This window comes from Triturus cristatus, chromosome 10, assembly GCF_964204655.1.
Source record: "Triturus cristatus chromosome 10, aTriCri1.1, whole genome shotgun sequence".
Taxonomy (NCBI): domain Eukaryota; kingdom Metazoa; phylum Chordata; class Amphibia; order Caudata; family Salamandridae; genus Triturus; species Triturus cristatus.
In genome coordinates this window covers 414492084-414508217 of record NC_140593.1, presented here as the reverse complement: position 1 = coordinate 414508217, position 16134 = coordinate 414492084, and the positions used below count along the sequence as shown (strand labels likewise).

The 16134-nt window shown below is 42.8% G+C and overlaps 1 protein-coding gene across 41 annotated transcripts in view; it reads left to right on the top strand.

Annotated features, from left to right (window-relative positions):
* Positions 1 to 2994: 2994 nt before the first annotated feature.
* The window catches only part of ABI1 (abl interactor 1), a 363080-nt gene continuing 349940 nt past the window's right edge, over positions 2995 to 16134 (top strand). For all 41 annotated transcript variants that reach the window (XM_085631728.1, XM_085631730.1, XM_085631720.1 and 38 more), the window contains exon 1: positions 2995 to 3147. In XM_085631728.1, coding sequence (XP_085487854.1) covers positions 3031 to 3147 — 117 coding nt within the window. In that variant the 5' untranslated portion in view covers positions 2995 to 3030. The remainder of the gene's footprint in view (positions 3148 to 16134) is intronic.

Sequence of the window (16134 nt, the reverse complement as noted above, 5' to 3'; positions counted from 1 at the left end):
CCTGCAGTTGGTCTACCAGGCTGTGCAGGCGCTGTACCACGCCGTGCAGGCGCTGTACCACAACCCCAAACCCAGTGGGGGAGCTTCAAAAAAAATCGGTGAGCGCTGGGGGTTGGGATCCGGGTACAAGGGTTTTAAAGGAAAGGACACTGTTCTGTAGAGTTTTTACGAGCATATCACATCCCATATGTTGGCAGCGCATTGAGTTAAGGGAGAACCATGTGAACTGGGCAAGCGATTAGGGGCTGTTTTGGGTGTGAAGTTGCACGCGTCGGCAGCTTGGATAGTTTTAGTGGGGGGGGGTTCGAGAAGTTCGTCAGCATAGGCCCTAAAGAGCTAACTCTAGGGAAAATAAAGTCGAGGTCGCAGGCAAGGCACAAGGATCAGGAGGCTGAGGCTCTTAAGCCAATCATATCACTTTATTTTAAGATATGGACTTCAATCAGCCAATAAGTTAATGTCAGTTCTGAAGGGGCGGCAGTCACAGGGCAGTGTAGGAGGAGAGTTGCATCTCTAACGAATGGTTTATTTTTTCCCGTTGTTTTGGTTTTCATAGTTGGTCAGAAAGGCATCTTGTTAAGGCATTGATAATGGACAAAAATTGACATGATCTAAAAATTGCTTCCTAAAACATTGCGTGGTTCGAAAATCTTGAGATTCTCTGCATGACTGATTCAGAAATGCCATATTTATTTTAGCTTCATTTAGAGTAGAGGTGGACGCGGCAACAAATTAATACAGACAGCCGAGGTTCAGATGTTAGAGCCAGTGCATGAGCCGGGCCCTGACAAAATTTGCTATGTTGAATCATACAACAAACACCAGCCAGAAGCCTGGCTAAACAGTACTGTGTAAATATTTTGTTGTATTTTCTCCTATAAGTAACTGCAAATTAAATAATTGATCTAACTACACACTCAGTTGAGAAACATAGTTGATTTCTTAGATAACCATTGTTTACATTCAAACACGTTTTAATCGCTGGTCAAAGAATGTTCCACTTTTATCAGTGCATTGCAGGGTTATAGCTATCATACTAGAAAAGATAAGTGTGAGAAACAATTAACACACAGATCTCTGTAGTAAGTGCATTAACCTACAGGTCTATTCTTGTGCCTAAAATCTGTAGTCAGTAGGTCTCATATGCATTCCCCATATACATTCCCCATTGAGCGGTCTTATTGGGATTGGAATTTGTGTCTTGCAGGATACGCAGACAATTCTGAATAAGGTGAATTCACTCACAACAGTTTTCTGAGTTGGCTAACAACAGGGTCTTATTGGGATCACAATTAGGCACTCCTTAAAAAAAGTGGCCCAATTTCTCGGATCGTGCCATGTTAAAGAACAGTAGATGTTTCAGCACCCAGGCTAATTTGCTGCATAGCTAAATGCATATAAGGTCCCAAAGGCGAGACCGATGGCATTGCAAATGCTTGTTAAACTTAATAACAATATCTGGACATTAGTTGCACCTCTTTAGTACCAGTTTAATACCCAAATATAGCACTAAGTGACAGAAAGGTGTCCAGTCCAGCTTTGCAAAGGGCCTTTCACTTCGCAGTAACTCATGTCACTGCATTTTTACTAACTTTTGAAGTGCTTGAGCTAGAAACAAATTGTTTTTGGGGTTAAAATCTGCAGAATATGCAGCAGATGGTTGTTTATGTGGCAAATCTATAATTATGCGAAAATTGCAGCGACCGCACAATCGCATTATTACAGTGGTCCTGGTTATAAGGCTGTCACCATTCCCCCCAGAAATGTATTGTCTACTATGCCCCTGATTCGCTACCAGTCGCAAAGAGATACCGGTTCAAGCTGCTCACCCTCAATTCAAAGCACAACACACGGACTGGTGCACCTCAACAAATGAGTGAACTTTCACCAACCCACCAGGAAGCTTAGTTACGGATCCTCACCATGCTTTATAAATCCTGATTGATTGATTGATTGCATAGGTGAGACCTATTGGCTTTGTCAATTGTCGTGACGAGGACGTAGAAGGTAGAGATAATTAAACGCCCTTGCGATAATTGCATTGGCAAAAGGGGGAATAACATGCGGGAAACCGACTGCAAAGACTATTTGTACACGACACCCTACAAATGAGAATTCTCACGCTTGCTAATCTCAGCAAAAATCTATTATATTTAGGGCAGAAGAGGGTAGTGTTAAAGTTCTAATTCACGCACACGGCAATTTAATTTCTGTAGGAGAATAGTCCCCTACAGAGGCGGTTTCGGTAAAATCGGTATGAGTAATCTTTCCATTAAAAACGCCCTAATTCAATGTCTGGGACACAAATGGCAGATCCACTTAGCAAACAGGCAGCCATGTTTGAAGTTCCGCTTAAAAGGAGGAGATATCAATTAGTAGAGTTCGATGTCAATTGCCGTTAAAATTGGTTTTGAAATCAGAGCAGATTGATTTTAAATGTTTGTTTTTTACAAACAATTTTTTCTCTGTCACTTTAAAAGAAAAAACATGTTTTACTTGATTATATTATATTTGTCAGGCTACGAAACATCCTGACTCGGTGTTTAATACTTTAGCAAACTGATTTGCTATGGAATCATTTTACAACTTCACTTTAATCTGCAAATAAGGGTGATGGTATTCGGATGTGACTATTTCGTTAGTTCCCAATAAAGTCTTGCAATAAAGCTTACACCATAAACATGGTTTCCTCTTTTGGTGTCTTTTTCGCGAAATCTTTTGTATGGCTGAAAGTTTCAATATTTTCAGCGATCGGTGCCAAGGCCATCGTTGCACAAATGATATTGATATATATACAATGGAGGGTCTACTAGACGCAGGTTTTCTTTTAGCCCTTTAATTCTAGTTAAAGAGCAAGCAGATGTCGAAAGACTACATTTCCCAGGATGCTGTAGGCGGTGTCAGTCGGCTGGGCAGGGGTGTGAAGAGGTGAACCGTGTATGTGAGAGCGAGGCTGGCAATCCCAGAATCCCCGGCGGGAGGGCGGTGGTAACCGGGCTGTGGCTGGAGACGGGAGGGGGATGCTGTAAAATGGCAGAGCTGCAGATGCTGCTGGAGGAGGAGATCCCTGCCGGCAAGCGGGCGCTCATCGAGAGCCATCAAAATCTGACACGGGTGGCTGACTACTGCGAAAACAACTACGTGCAGGTAAGAGTCGGGGCGACCGGGGAATGTGGGCGCGGCGGGGCCATTGCTGACCAAGGAGGAAGCACTACAGGAAGTGCAGACTATTCAGGGCAGGGGCAATAAAACGCATCCCTCTTTTCCCGTAGAGGAATATGCACATTCTCCCTTATGAATTCTCGCCGTAATTATGAGCGTGCACCAGTACTACTGAAGGGATTATGCAAAACACTGTTGGGGAGTGTACACTGAAAACAAGGAAGAGAGAGGTCATATACACAATCAGACAGGCGTATGGAGGGAAGTAATAAACAGCTAGAACCGGAAACCGGCATCAGGGACTCTTAGCAGCCACTAGCAGAGTTAGTGACCATGTAGATCAAGCGATGGCTAGTTCGAGGCTTGTCGTATGCTTTATGTATATCAAGCGATGGCTAGTTCGAGGCTTGTCGTATGCTTTAATAGACCGGGTTAAATGTACATCTCGGGGCATGGAGGGTAATCTTATACACCAAGGGAAATGGAAAGGGCACAGGTACAGCCATAAACAGGGACATTGAAGGCGGATGAGGTATGCTGTACACGTCTACAGATAGGCGTGGGTCGTTCCTCCGTGAGACAGGCGTGAATCAGATCCAGATATAGGCATTTTACGCCGTCATGTACGCTCAGAGAATGGCAGCGGCTGGAGCCATGTACACCTTGAAATAGTAAAGTGACAGTCCTTTATAACCTGAGACACGCAAGATGTGAAGCATTGTATAGAAGAGTTTGGCAAGGTGTGGGTTTGTTTACCCCCAATAATGGGTAAGGGGTTAAGTCGCGCAGTGTGTGTCAGAGCCAGACTTTGGGAAGATGGTTCATTTTCAGATTGGCAATAATTGGAATTGTGTACAGAGCGAGAGACTGGTTGGGAGTCGGGGGCGTGTCATGCAACCCTGAGATTTGGGTCTGGGAGGCCCAGAGACGGGTGGTCATGTACTTCCACAGACGTGTGGAGTTATGCAATCCTAGAGATAGGCAGAACTCTGTCTCTGTACCCAGTGAGGCTTGAGGCCCAGTTTGTGCATGATACGAAAATCGTTAGGTTGGGAGTGGCATTATTTGACTGATTGGCTATTTGTTGAGCGCTCCTAGATTAGGGTACAAGGTATCCTGTCACAAAATACCGTGAAGCAGGCTGTCAGAGTGATGGGGAATATCTTGTGGCCTATAAACGCGGCAAGCCAAAATGATGGAAGGCTTTGCTTTGTACAAGGTTGCACAGGTGTCACCAAACACTGATGCTTGCAAATGTGCATTCCGTCCTCTCACTCAGTCTTACTCTAGAGAATTACAGGGTTCTGTGTGTGGGGGAGTCGGATTCCTCTCTTTGCAGTTTGCCTTTAGTGGCTTTACCAAAGTGCCCCCAACTCGCCTCTCGCTTGCCTGATATGCATTCACAAAGACTTTGGCATACAGTCTGGTCCCAAGAAAGGCTTGTGCTTGAGCTGGTTGAAACAATATCATAAGTGTCTCATCGTGTCCATAGTCCTAGCATGAGCTGATCCTACAGTGCTTGATTTGCGGAGCGTCCTAAAACGAATACAGGTTTCAGAGAGCTGAGGTTAGTTTTGGGTATCTCGGGGGTATGCACTTGGCAGTGTAGCCAGTACTTTGATTCAGGTTCCCTCAGGTCCGCAGACCTAGCTGTGTTTTACAGTTGAGGCAATACGGAGTTCCAGGGAAAGAGTAAGCCTGACTGATCCTACCACACTAGAAACCAAGTCTGGGTAGAGAATCTTGCTGGAAGCAGTGCTGAACTTTTAAGGGGAAGTGCCATCTCGTGTGTCAAAGTATTTTCTACAGCCACACCCTACTAAGTAAGGTCTGCGTATATATATTATATCATCCCAGCTGTCATGGTTTGGGAACATTTGTGAATTCAGCTTTACCCCAGGGCAAAAGGTCAGACAGCTCCTCTGCATGATACAGAAACACCAGCAAGTATCGGCGTTGCCCGGGACCCAGTGCAAGGATTGTGGCATTTTTAGTAAGTCCCTTTTACCTAGACCCTTTCAGTACTGCAGGGAAAACCTGTACATGTCCCGAGTTGCCTTCGTGGGATGTTGAGGATCCTCTTAGTTCGATGTCTAGGCCTGAAGAAGTTGGAAAGATTGCTATACGCCAATGGGATGGTTCCAGAGGTGAAAACCACATTAAAATCTGTTTCAGAGATGACGGTGCTTACAATCCCAGTCTGTAAATTCCCAATGTCCCCATGCCATTAATATTTGTGTCCCCGGATCTATGGGCATCTTCTGCTTGGGAAACATACAACACTGACTGAATTTATGAGCTAAAGCACTTTCAAATACAATCACCAAGGGTGTTGGGATTTAAATGTTTGGGTACTGGAACCAACTTTAGCCCCCAGTTTGAGTATTGCGTTCCTTTGAATGCTACCATTTTGTTATCTTTCAGTTGTCCAGTTCGCTTTTCACTCGATTGGAGCACAGTGTTAATTCAGATGCAGTCCAAATCACTTTTCAGGGATCCCTGGGGCTGATGGCTCGTAATGTTAGCTGGATTTGTTTATAACAATTTTCAGTCTTTAGAGCTCATTTGCAGATTGGATGAAGGCATGCATGTTTTGGGAAGAGAAATAACTTTGTTTTATATTTGACAATTGTTTTATATTTTAGCCCCAGTCTTATTGTTCTGACATAGTTAAGGTGCGTACTACAACATGCAGGTTATAGAATCTTTGTTTTACTTATTGAAAGCAATAGTTTTAAGACTAACTTATGCTCCATAAATCCAAGTTCTTCATGTACTTGGTGTATAGGCGTTCCTTCAAATATTACAAGACAAAACTAGTGGCCCTTTCAGAGTTTTACTCCTTGAACTGGCAGAGATGACACTCGGAAACTACTGAATTCTTTCGCATTGTTTAATCTGGCCCTATAATCCAGAAATATTGTCTGAAGCAAAAGACAGACAATATCCAAAGTATTGAAGTGCCCAGTGCAATTTACCACTAAGGTGGGGTTCTTTGGGGTCATGCAAGGGTGAGATTTCAGTGTATCTTAATCCAGAAGGCGGAAACATTTTCCATTTGGTTTAAGGGCCGGTCTCCGTCTGGCAGACTAGCTCATGAAGCAAGTCGGAATGACTGTCCAGTTTCACTTCCGGCCGGCAGCATCGTAATCAGCCGGCCTGGATTTGAAACTGACAATGTCGTGGTCGGAGGCTTTACGAGCGACATTGTAATAGGTCCCTATGTGAAAATAAGAAAACCGTTCTGAACGCATTGTGAAGAAAATGAAATGAAAGGGCAGATTATAATATTTTGAATAATGAATAAAATCCACCTAACACTTGAAAAATACTTTAACCCTTAATGGTTTCAAATTGCACTTTAAAAAAAAAATACCTATCTTAACATCCTATCGAAAAGAGCACTGTGCAGAAACTTTATTGCTCCATCTCTTCAGATAACACATTGCATTATTTAAAATATACACCACTTGACCACTAACTCAACAGAAAAAAAAGTGTATATCAATAATTTGTTAGATAAATAAGGCAATAATATACTAGCCTTTCATCAGTGGGCCGTAAAAGGTGACATGTTAGAGAGATCTAATGTGTTGCCACATTTACAGATCCGTTATGCTTATTGTAGTTTTACAACCCACGAACGGCACAGTGGCCAACACCCCGTACCCTAATTTCAAATGAAGGTTTCTCAAAGCCATATCAGGTAATTGTAGCATAAAAAAGTGCATTGGAATGTTGAGGACTGCATTAGACAATGAAATGGCCCTGAGCTAGTAGTGGTTGGCCTTCCGCTCTAACATTCTAATATTTGTCTTTGTGATCTCACTTTTTAATTTAGTAACCTACCCTGATCGGGTGGAATGTTGTACCCTTATATCCCATTGGCCTATCACTGTTATTGAAAGCCCTTTACTATTGGTATAGCTGAAACATAATTGGTATAGCCCTTGGCAGTAGGCTATATGATTACATCCCAGTCTGCCTCTCCATGCTTACATAACTGGCCATTGATGTTAGACCAACAAGTTGGTAAACTTTCCTCTGTGTGCCTTCACTAAATGACATTCAGGGTACCCCCCCAAACTGAATCTGACTTTTCAAGAACCTTTGTCATTGACAAACTTGAACAGGTCTGTCAGTTAAAATACTTATTTCAAGTCCCCCTCACACAATGAAGGTTTTAGTATTGTAGTATTGGAAATAAGGTTTGGGTTAAGATTGCTTGAAGGTATAGGTTATTTTGAAGACCAGAGTAGGTTGAGAGGTGCCTTATAAATGGGCAAGTACAAGGTGAGGAGTAAGACTGGAAATCTACTTAAGGTTCTGCTAAAGGATCAGTTGAGTTTAGCACCCTCTACTTAAGAGAATGGGTATGGCTAACATTAGTGTTGGGGTGTTGAATAGGGTTAGCCTTGTTGGGGCAGGGCTCTTCATTCTGGAGTTGTTCATAATTATTTGAAAAATGCTTTTTTGCATGCTTCATTATTAAAATTTGAGAAGCTAGCGTTGTCAAAATACTGTTTCTAAATAACTTCCTAAAATATTTATTCATTAGCCTCAATCTAGCAACAAGAAGGAACTTCACAAACTACAAATTGGCTATTTTGTGACGGAAAAGGCATGTTACTGGTTGAAGGATTCCAGAAAGAATGTAGCTGTCTTTATGGGGCAGAGGTATGGGGTATTGCCAAATGTTCTTGCGTCCAATCAGAGGAAAACAGATTTTGTAGGCAACTCTTGGGCGCTCCAATCTCCACTCCCCTGTATATATGCCACAGTGAACTAAAATTAGGATGTATTGAAGATTTCATAAGGGCACGCCCTGCACTATTCTGGCTAGCTATAATGAAGAACCCCGAAGCATTTCTCACAAGGGACATAATAGATGATTGTATTCTTTGCGAGAAAGGGATGGATATTCCATGGCTTCCCGGGGTCGTTAAGAGCTTGGAAAGCGTCAGTTTTTGTAGACTGTTTTTTAATCCGAACACAGCCGCAACAGTTGATCATGTTTTAAAGTCGGCACTGTATGCACTTTATAGCGCAGAAAGACTAGAGAGGGAATCTAATAAACAAACTGTTGCTAAATGTATACCCATCGAGCATCCTGAATACTGTCTACCTTATTACATTGAATTACCAATGTCTCAATGGGAGAGAGGCCTCCTCTTCCGTCTAAGAGCTGGGACGGTAAGATATTTGCTCTGCTTTTCCTTTGGATCTAATGCAAAACTTGACTCCCTGCCATGCCCATGTGATGGTCATTTTATTTAGAAATCTGTTTATTGGATTTGTAACAGTAGTTATACAGTACATCATACAATAGCTTAGCGCACAGTCCCAATTAACGCATGGCATAGATTCATGAGTTTATACAATCAATTGCAGTGATCTATAACGATGGGGTGGGCGTTCAGTACTGTCTTATATGAAAGCCCCCTATGGCTGCGAGTGAAACCACCACAGCACCGCATGTTTTGAGGTCTTACCCTATTTGGGGACTATAAAGTAATAGCCTTATTGGTATGCCCATTCTCTCCAGTAATTCCAACAGACAGATAACCAATTATTTAGCGATAACCCATCTCTGCAGCCGGGGAGTTGTCTCCTCTACAGAGTAGCATGCCCATGTGATGGTCATACCGGACAAACACTTCTACACTCTGTTCTTCTGTAAATATCATCTGAATGTGCACAATGGCTGTTCCATTTTAAAAAAAAACTGTTACCTATTAAATTAACTGATGCTCTCAATTGTATACTCAAATTGGATAATGATGAACTGATCTTGCGCATTGGCACTTTTTTTGCAAGTAGCTGCGGGAGCTCTGAAATCTATGTGCGACCTATGAAATTACTCGTATTTTGCCATCTACAATATGCACTTAACCCATGTTTACTGTATTTTGCCACATTACGAACTTCACATGCTATATATTTTTTTTCTAATGTGTTTTTACCTTGTTTATGTTTTACTTTTATAGATACGTTGTTATCCGAATAAAGTCTTTGGATTGGTAGTCGTCTTTATATTAAAGCATAGTAGCCCCAAATAAGTTTGAAACTCGTAAAGAAATGTCTTTTTATTATTTGTACAATGGAATTCGTTTTACTACCTGCTACCTCAGCTTGTACTAACCCATCTCATCTTTGAATTGTTTAAATGTAACAAAGTTGTGATCATATACTGCATGTAGTATTTTGTCTTCTACGGTGTCCAGAATAAAGCTAGTAGCAATGAAATAAGCTGCTGTATTTATAAAGACTTATTGATTTGTTTACTGTAGTGAATTTCAGGATTGTTGCATTTATGAACCTGTATAAAATAACCAGTGCTTCTTTAGTAAAGTACTTTTGGGTTGTAAGTTGGGCCTCTTGTGTGAGAGTTTATGATTGTCCCTCAGTAATGATGTCTCTGAAGGCTAATATATCAGTGACCGTCTCTGTATCACTCAACAAACGGAACTGAACTGTATGGGTGCATTCAACACAAGCCTGTAGGTCAGGGGTCTCCAACCTTTTCTGTAGTGAAAGCTACTTCTGATCAGTGAAAATTGAGTTACTGAAGGCCAAGCCAGTTGTGCATTGTTCCCAGAACCCCACCCCCACCTTCATTGACTATAAGCTTAATGTCCACAGAGCCAGATACTAGGGTTTGAACTAAATACTATGACCAAGGGCACTATGAAAGGACTTTGGTTTGTGAGTGAGAATGTGCTCTTTGGGGATGTAGAAACGTGTGCGTATCAATAAGATATATGTGTAAGGGTGACTGGAAGCCTGTGTCGTATATACTTGCGCAACAGGACATACTACTTTTTGTCATATGTGGCACCGTTTGTTACATGTACAATACAATCATAAAACAATTTTTTAAAATGGAATAAATGTATAGTGCAGTAAAATGTTCTGCAAAAATTTTCATAATATGGAGCATCTTTTCTGCACTTTAAATTTCTTCCACTTAATATAATGGCTGCATTTTTCAGTTATAAATATAGTACCATGTCTACCAGCCACTCGAAGCTAGATGCCTGCTGTGTGTAAAGGCAACACATTGAAATGAGAGAAAATAAAACTGAAGAGTTAACTTTATTTTTATAAATTCCATAAAACTCACCATTTAAATCAGTGATACTCAAAGTACGGCCCTGGGGGCCACTTGTGGCCCTCTTGACCTTTACATGTGGCCCCCCTGGGGAACAGCAGCACGAACTGCTGTTTCAGTTGCTGAGCTCTAATATTCAGAATTTTTCTTTTTAAATAAATGAGTAAGCATTTATTAACCTGCAAATAAATGCTTTACCACCCACTCAGACCCCTACCTCCACCCTTCCGGCATCAGTGCGGCCCTCTGACACACCACAGACGATACTTTGCGGCCCCTGGGCAAATGTTTGCAAGTACCCATGATTTAAATGTTCTCCCATTTCCAAGCTTCACATTTACAAACACCAGGCATCTTGCTCCCAGTGGTCTATGCTCACAGTGCCATATCAATGGCAAAAATATTTACCCTTTTGTTTAAATGAGGAATTGAAAGTGAAGAAACATGCTTCATTAAACATTAAGATGTAACTGACTTAATTGAAAGTGGAGAAAAACGCTGTTTAGTAGAATTATTGTTCTTCACTTTAAATTTCTGCCATTTAAAAAAAAAAAAAGAAACACTTTTTTTTAGTTATAAATATTGTCCAATGTCTTCTGGCCACTGCGAGCAAGAGACCTGCTGCTTAACAGTTTGAAATGGAAGACAATTAAAATGTAGAGTTAACTTAATCATTAAGGTAATTTTCTCCCATTTTTAAAAGCTTTCAGAAACCTCATTTTGTTCTCCACTCCAATATTGAGTTGAAAAGCACTTTTATTTGAGAGTTAAATACTTCAGTGCTTCACCTCTGTGCCCCAGCCTGGCCTAAAAATCTGAATGAGCGCTGCTCAGTATCAGGCCCAGCTATTTGCAGCCTGATGTCTACATTGTAAAACAAACACAGCCTTTCCTTAACCTTAAAACGAAATGGTGACCCTGTGCTTATTTAAAAATGAACTGGAGGCTGTGAGTGATTCTGAAGGTGTCTGTGAGCTACTGGTAGCTCACGATCGACTGGTTGGAGACACCTCAAAATAGAGACACAGATTTCACAGGAAATGTTTTGTTCAAATAGTGAGAACTTAAATCAGTTTTTTTTTTTTGCCAGAACTTATGACAGTTTATTACATAAAAGAAACTCCTGAGTCAAAACTACAGACAAATAAAAAATCTATCCCCAGGTGCTTCCTCCTAATCCATACTCAATAGACATATTTGCTTAAGCAAAACACATTAAGAGTTGATGTGTCAGATTTCAAAACTCTTGGAGCTAACAGATAATTCATTTAAAAAAAAAAAAATGTATTAGCATTTTCGTAATTGACATTAATTGGTACAGTACCACAACTATGCGTGATGCAGGCATGGCGTGACATCTTATTATACATATATTGCAAAACCAAACATCTCTCACTACAAATATGACGTATTTTGCATATAGCAATGACTGAGAATATTGAATTTTAGTACCGATTCTTCTTGGTAATCCCTTATTCACTGATATCTGAAAATGATTCCCCTGGCGGGGCCTCGCAGATATTACCACAGAAAGCATTCGAGCAGTCCCATATCAGAGTCCATTTTTAGGGACACCCCCTGTGAATGTATACCGACCTCTCCATTATCATTACCGTGTCCATGTCACAACACCATTGGTGATGATTCGGAGCCCGCCGTATCCCCAATTTCTGGGCTATATTACACTTTGCTAGTATCATTCCCAGTGTCTCCCAGTTCTGGGTCATGTGATTGAGGTCTGTAGGCTCCCAAATATTGAGCAGACACCTCCTTGGTTCCGGCAGTACCTCGACACCCGTGACCTGCGATATAGTCTGCATTATCGCCCCCCAGTAAGATGTGATTTCGGGGCATTGCCAAATCGTTTGCTTGTAGGAGCCTGACGAACCACAGAGTCTCAAGCAGTCTGGTGTGTCCGCCCTACCTATTTTGTGTAGAAGTGTTCGTATATAGTAGGTGCGGTGCAGAATTTTCAGCTGTACCATCTTAAATTTGGAAGAGTTCGCCACCTCCCTTGGGGATGGAAGAGCCTCCGGTCAGTCTGCCTCGTCCAATTCACCTAGCTCCATTTATCATTTTATTTTAAGGGCCGCCAACGGGTCGGGTTGGTTATTTATAATTTTTCGGTAAGTTTGGGATATAGCTTTTTTATGCAAATGATCCGTCAGGAGTCTATCCTCCAATGGTGATGACTCGGGGAGCTGAGTGCTCAGCGATATTCCTCCCCTAAGTGCGTGTCTAATTTGTATGTAGCGGTAGGCTTCTGTTTGCGCCAGGTCGTATGTGGCCTGTAACTATGCAAATGGGACTACGTCACCTTTTATCCACAGGTCTCCCACCTTTGAGATTCCTATTAAATCCCATTGTTTAAATCCTTTGGTATTGCCTAGTTTCCCTAATCGCTTTGCGTCCCACAATCGTGTGGCCTGCGTCATTACCCCACCCCAATGCCCGCTGTTCCTCAAACCAGACCCTAATGGTGTGTGCCGTTGGGCCCGTGAATGCATTTTTTTTTTCCGATTTGTTATATAAGGCTCCCATTATCCCCTCCACTTCTAGGAGATGTCTTTCCATGCGATAGGCTGGGTCGTCTTGGGGCATATGTAACCATTGATTTATGACCGACAGCTGTGACGCCCAGTAATATATCTTTGTTAGGAAGGGCAATGCCGCCATCATACCATCCTCATACAAGCTTTTGCATGGCGATACGGGCCGTCTTGCCATCCCACAGAAGATTATTTACTTTGGTGTGTATTGTTGCAACATGCAGGGGGGACTGGGAACGGCGTGTTTTGCAATGCATACAGAAATCTGGGGAGCTCCATCATCTTTAAAAGAGCTGCCCTTCCCAGTAGAGTGAGTGGTAGTGATCGCCAATGTTTTACATCGCACCAAAATCGTGTCAGGGGCTGCACAAGATTTTCTGTGTGAAACTGCGCGGGGTCGGTTGTTATATAAATGCCTAAATATTTAAAGCCGGTCTCTGCAATCTGTATTTCGCAGTTGCGTGGGAGCCGCGGCGGTGGACCGTGAAGTACATAAAGGAGCGACTTTGCCCAATTTATGGTGTAACCAGAGACCCGCCCATATGCTGCACAGATATCTTATAAGCAATTGATTGAGTGTGCTGGGGATGCCAAATACAACAAAACATCATCCGCATATAGCGAAATGCAGTCCTCCCAGCCCATGGTCCACCGTAGCCCACGGATTACTGGATCCTGCCGATCCACACCGCCATTGGCTCCAGTACCAACGCAAATAGGAGTGGCGATAGGGGACATCCCTGACGTGTCCCTCTGCCTAGCTGGAAATCTGCCGAAATACGGCCGTTTACTACCCCCTGTGTGAGGGGTTTTGTGTATAATAATTGTATCCAAGCACAGAAGTTTGGACCGAACCCTAGGTGGTGAAGAACCGCAAAAAGGAAGGGCCATTCCACAAGATCAAATGCCATATGTGCGTTCAAGGACAGGATAACCGCGTCTTCCTCAATAGTTGATTTGCGCGAAATGACACTATGTACCCCGGAGTGGAAGGTATATTCTCTCAAGCGGGTGCCTGGCATGCCGGACGTCTACAAGACCTAGTGCATCAATAAATTCTGCCAATGTAGAGTTTGTCCCCCTGGGATCCCTGGAGGGTTGCCTATCTATTGTGTCATCCATCGGTGCATTGAAATGACCTCCCACTATCAGTTTGCCCTGTGGTAGTGAAAATAAAACTTTACCCATGGCTGGGAAAGCTGTCTGATGAAGCGAGGGGGGGGATATAGACCGACACTAGGTTATAAGATCTTCCCTCCCATTGGCAGGCTATTGCAGCAAATCTTCCCAGATCATCCGTCCAGGACCCAGTTGTTATCAGTGGGAAACGTTTGTTTATTAGAATTCCTACTCCCCGGGAGCCAGAGGTAAACTCGGAGTGCACCACCAACTTGTATCCCCATCTATCCAGGGCCTCACAGGTTGATCCCGTCAAGTGCCACTCTTGGAGCACTGCTGCTGCTGGGCCCTTAAGTTTGATGTACTGTAAAACTTGTCCCCTTTTTATTTTGTCGCCTAAGCCATTCACATTCCAAGTCATTATTGCAAGGGAGCGATATGCTGGCTGAGTGGTTGAGGGCTGTGAGGTCAGATTGTCAATCTGGGCTGCTATTCGCGTCTCAGTTAGCATCGTATATGTAGGCGTGAGAAATGCTTTGTGAGATGCACGTCATGTTGTCTGCCCATGAGTCTCCCAGTATTGCACCATAGCTCTGCACTGTAACAAACCATAACCCATTAAACTGTGCTTCACCCCCATCCCCGCCTTCCTGCATGGCGGATTTAAAACTACCCGCCTCCCCAACTTAGCAGAGTGCTTGTTCCCCATAACTTTGTACTTGCATAAGTGGGGAGATGCCTCGCGGTCTCTGCGACCCTCCCCTTCAGTTTGTTGCTTATTGCGGATAATCGTCACCAATCAAAGTTTCGCAGTCTTGGTAGTGAGTGTCCCAATGGGTTTCTTGTGATGTAGTCAGTGCCTTTTGTGTTCAGCCTTGGATGGGTTAGATGTAGTCTCAGTCCGGGTTCTTGTCGGCGTCCTGCTGTATTCCTCTCGACGCCTCTATTTCCTTTGTGCGTGGTTTTGCCTGCGTTGTGGGTTGGCGTTTTGTTTGCGATCCCTGTCTTCGTGGTCCCCCGGCAGGGCACCATCCTTCCAACCAGTTGTGGGCATCCTTTGGCGTTTCAAAGAACCAGGTCTTTCCTACTGCTTCCACTCCCAATTTTGCCTGGTATAGCATAGCGTATTCAAGTTCTCGGTTGCGGACTTAAATCAGTTTTAAAGTAATTTTTCTCAATTTGAAAAAATGAAGAAAAAAGTGTAACAGTCCTGGTTTGTGCAGAGGTAGGGCAGTGGATCAGTCCACAAACCTAGGCTACAGCAGCAGGAGTCTGGATTGAAAGAGATACAGTAGCCCTACGTCTGGGATGGGGGCTCCATTTTCTTTGTTGGCTAGCTACAGAAAGATCTGAAATGAAGGATACAAACAAGTGAGAAACCAAGAAGAAAACAGTGAGGCAGACTGATTAATCAATCAGAAATGCTAAGCTGAAGAGAAAAAAAGAATCCGGAGAGTTGTGAGGTAGTCTATAACAAGCAACAATTTAAATGCAAGATCATAGTATGTAATTTATACGTTGTGATGCAGAATTATATGCGCTCTGTCAGCGCAACGTGGTCATGCTCATAGTAACAAACTCAACTGCAGATTTTCTAGTGTCAAACTGATTGGCTGGCTGAAGTTCATTGTCCCACTTGACTGAGCCCGCGGCAGGAATCTGGTGTAGTCTTGAGTAGGTATTGACAGCTATTAAGAGCAAGGATCATTTTACCAATGGATGACTAAACCTAAACATGAAGGGAAAAAGTAAGTGGTGTGCAAGACCAAGAGATCCATGGCAAGCAGGAAGGCTTCTAGAATCTAACAGGTAAATTCAAAGCCCTGCACTTGAGGCGACAACCATAGACTAACTTCATGAAAGAATGGCACTGTTACTTTACTAATTGTTGATGGAATTTAGTCTTCTTACACCACACTGAAAGTGTGATGAGATTTGCGTACGTGTGATCTCTCTGGCATGTTCGTAGTCTCTGGTACGTTCGTAGTCTCTGGTACAGTGATTTAAAAGCAGCATCCCTGAAAGTCTACATTCAAAAGCAAAACAGAATTAAAAACATGCTTCTGGAAGACTTGGTTCACTATTACCATGCCTGCCTTGGGTGCACCTTCACTTATCCATTTCACTTTTTGAAGTTTGCATATATATGGAGTTCGATGGTACAAGAAGACCCTCTGTACAAAAATGTAAGCA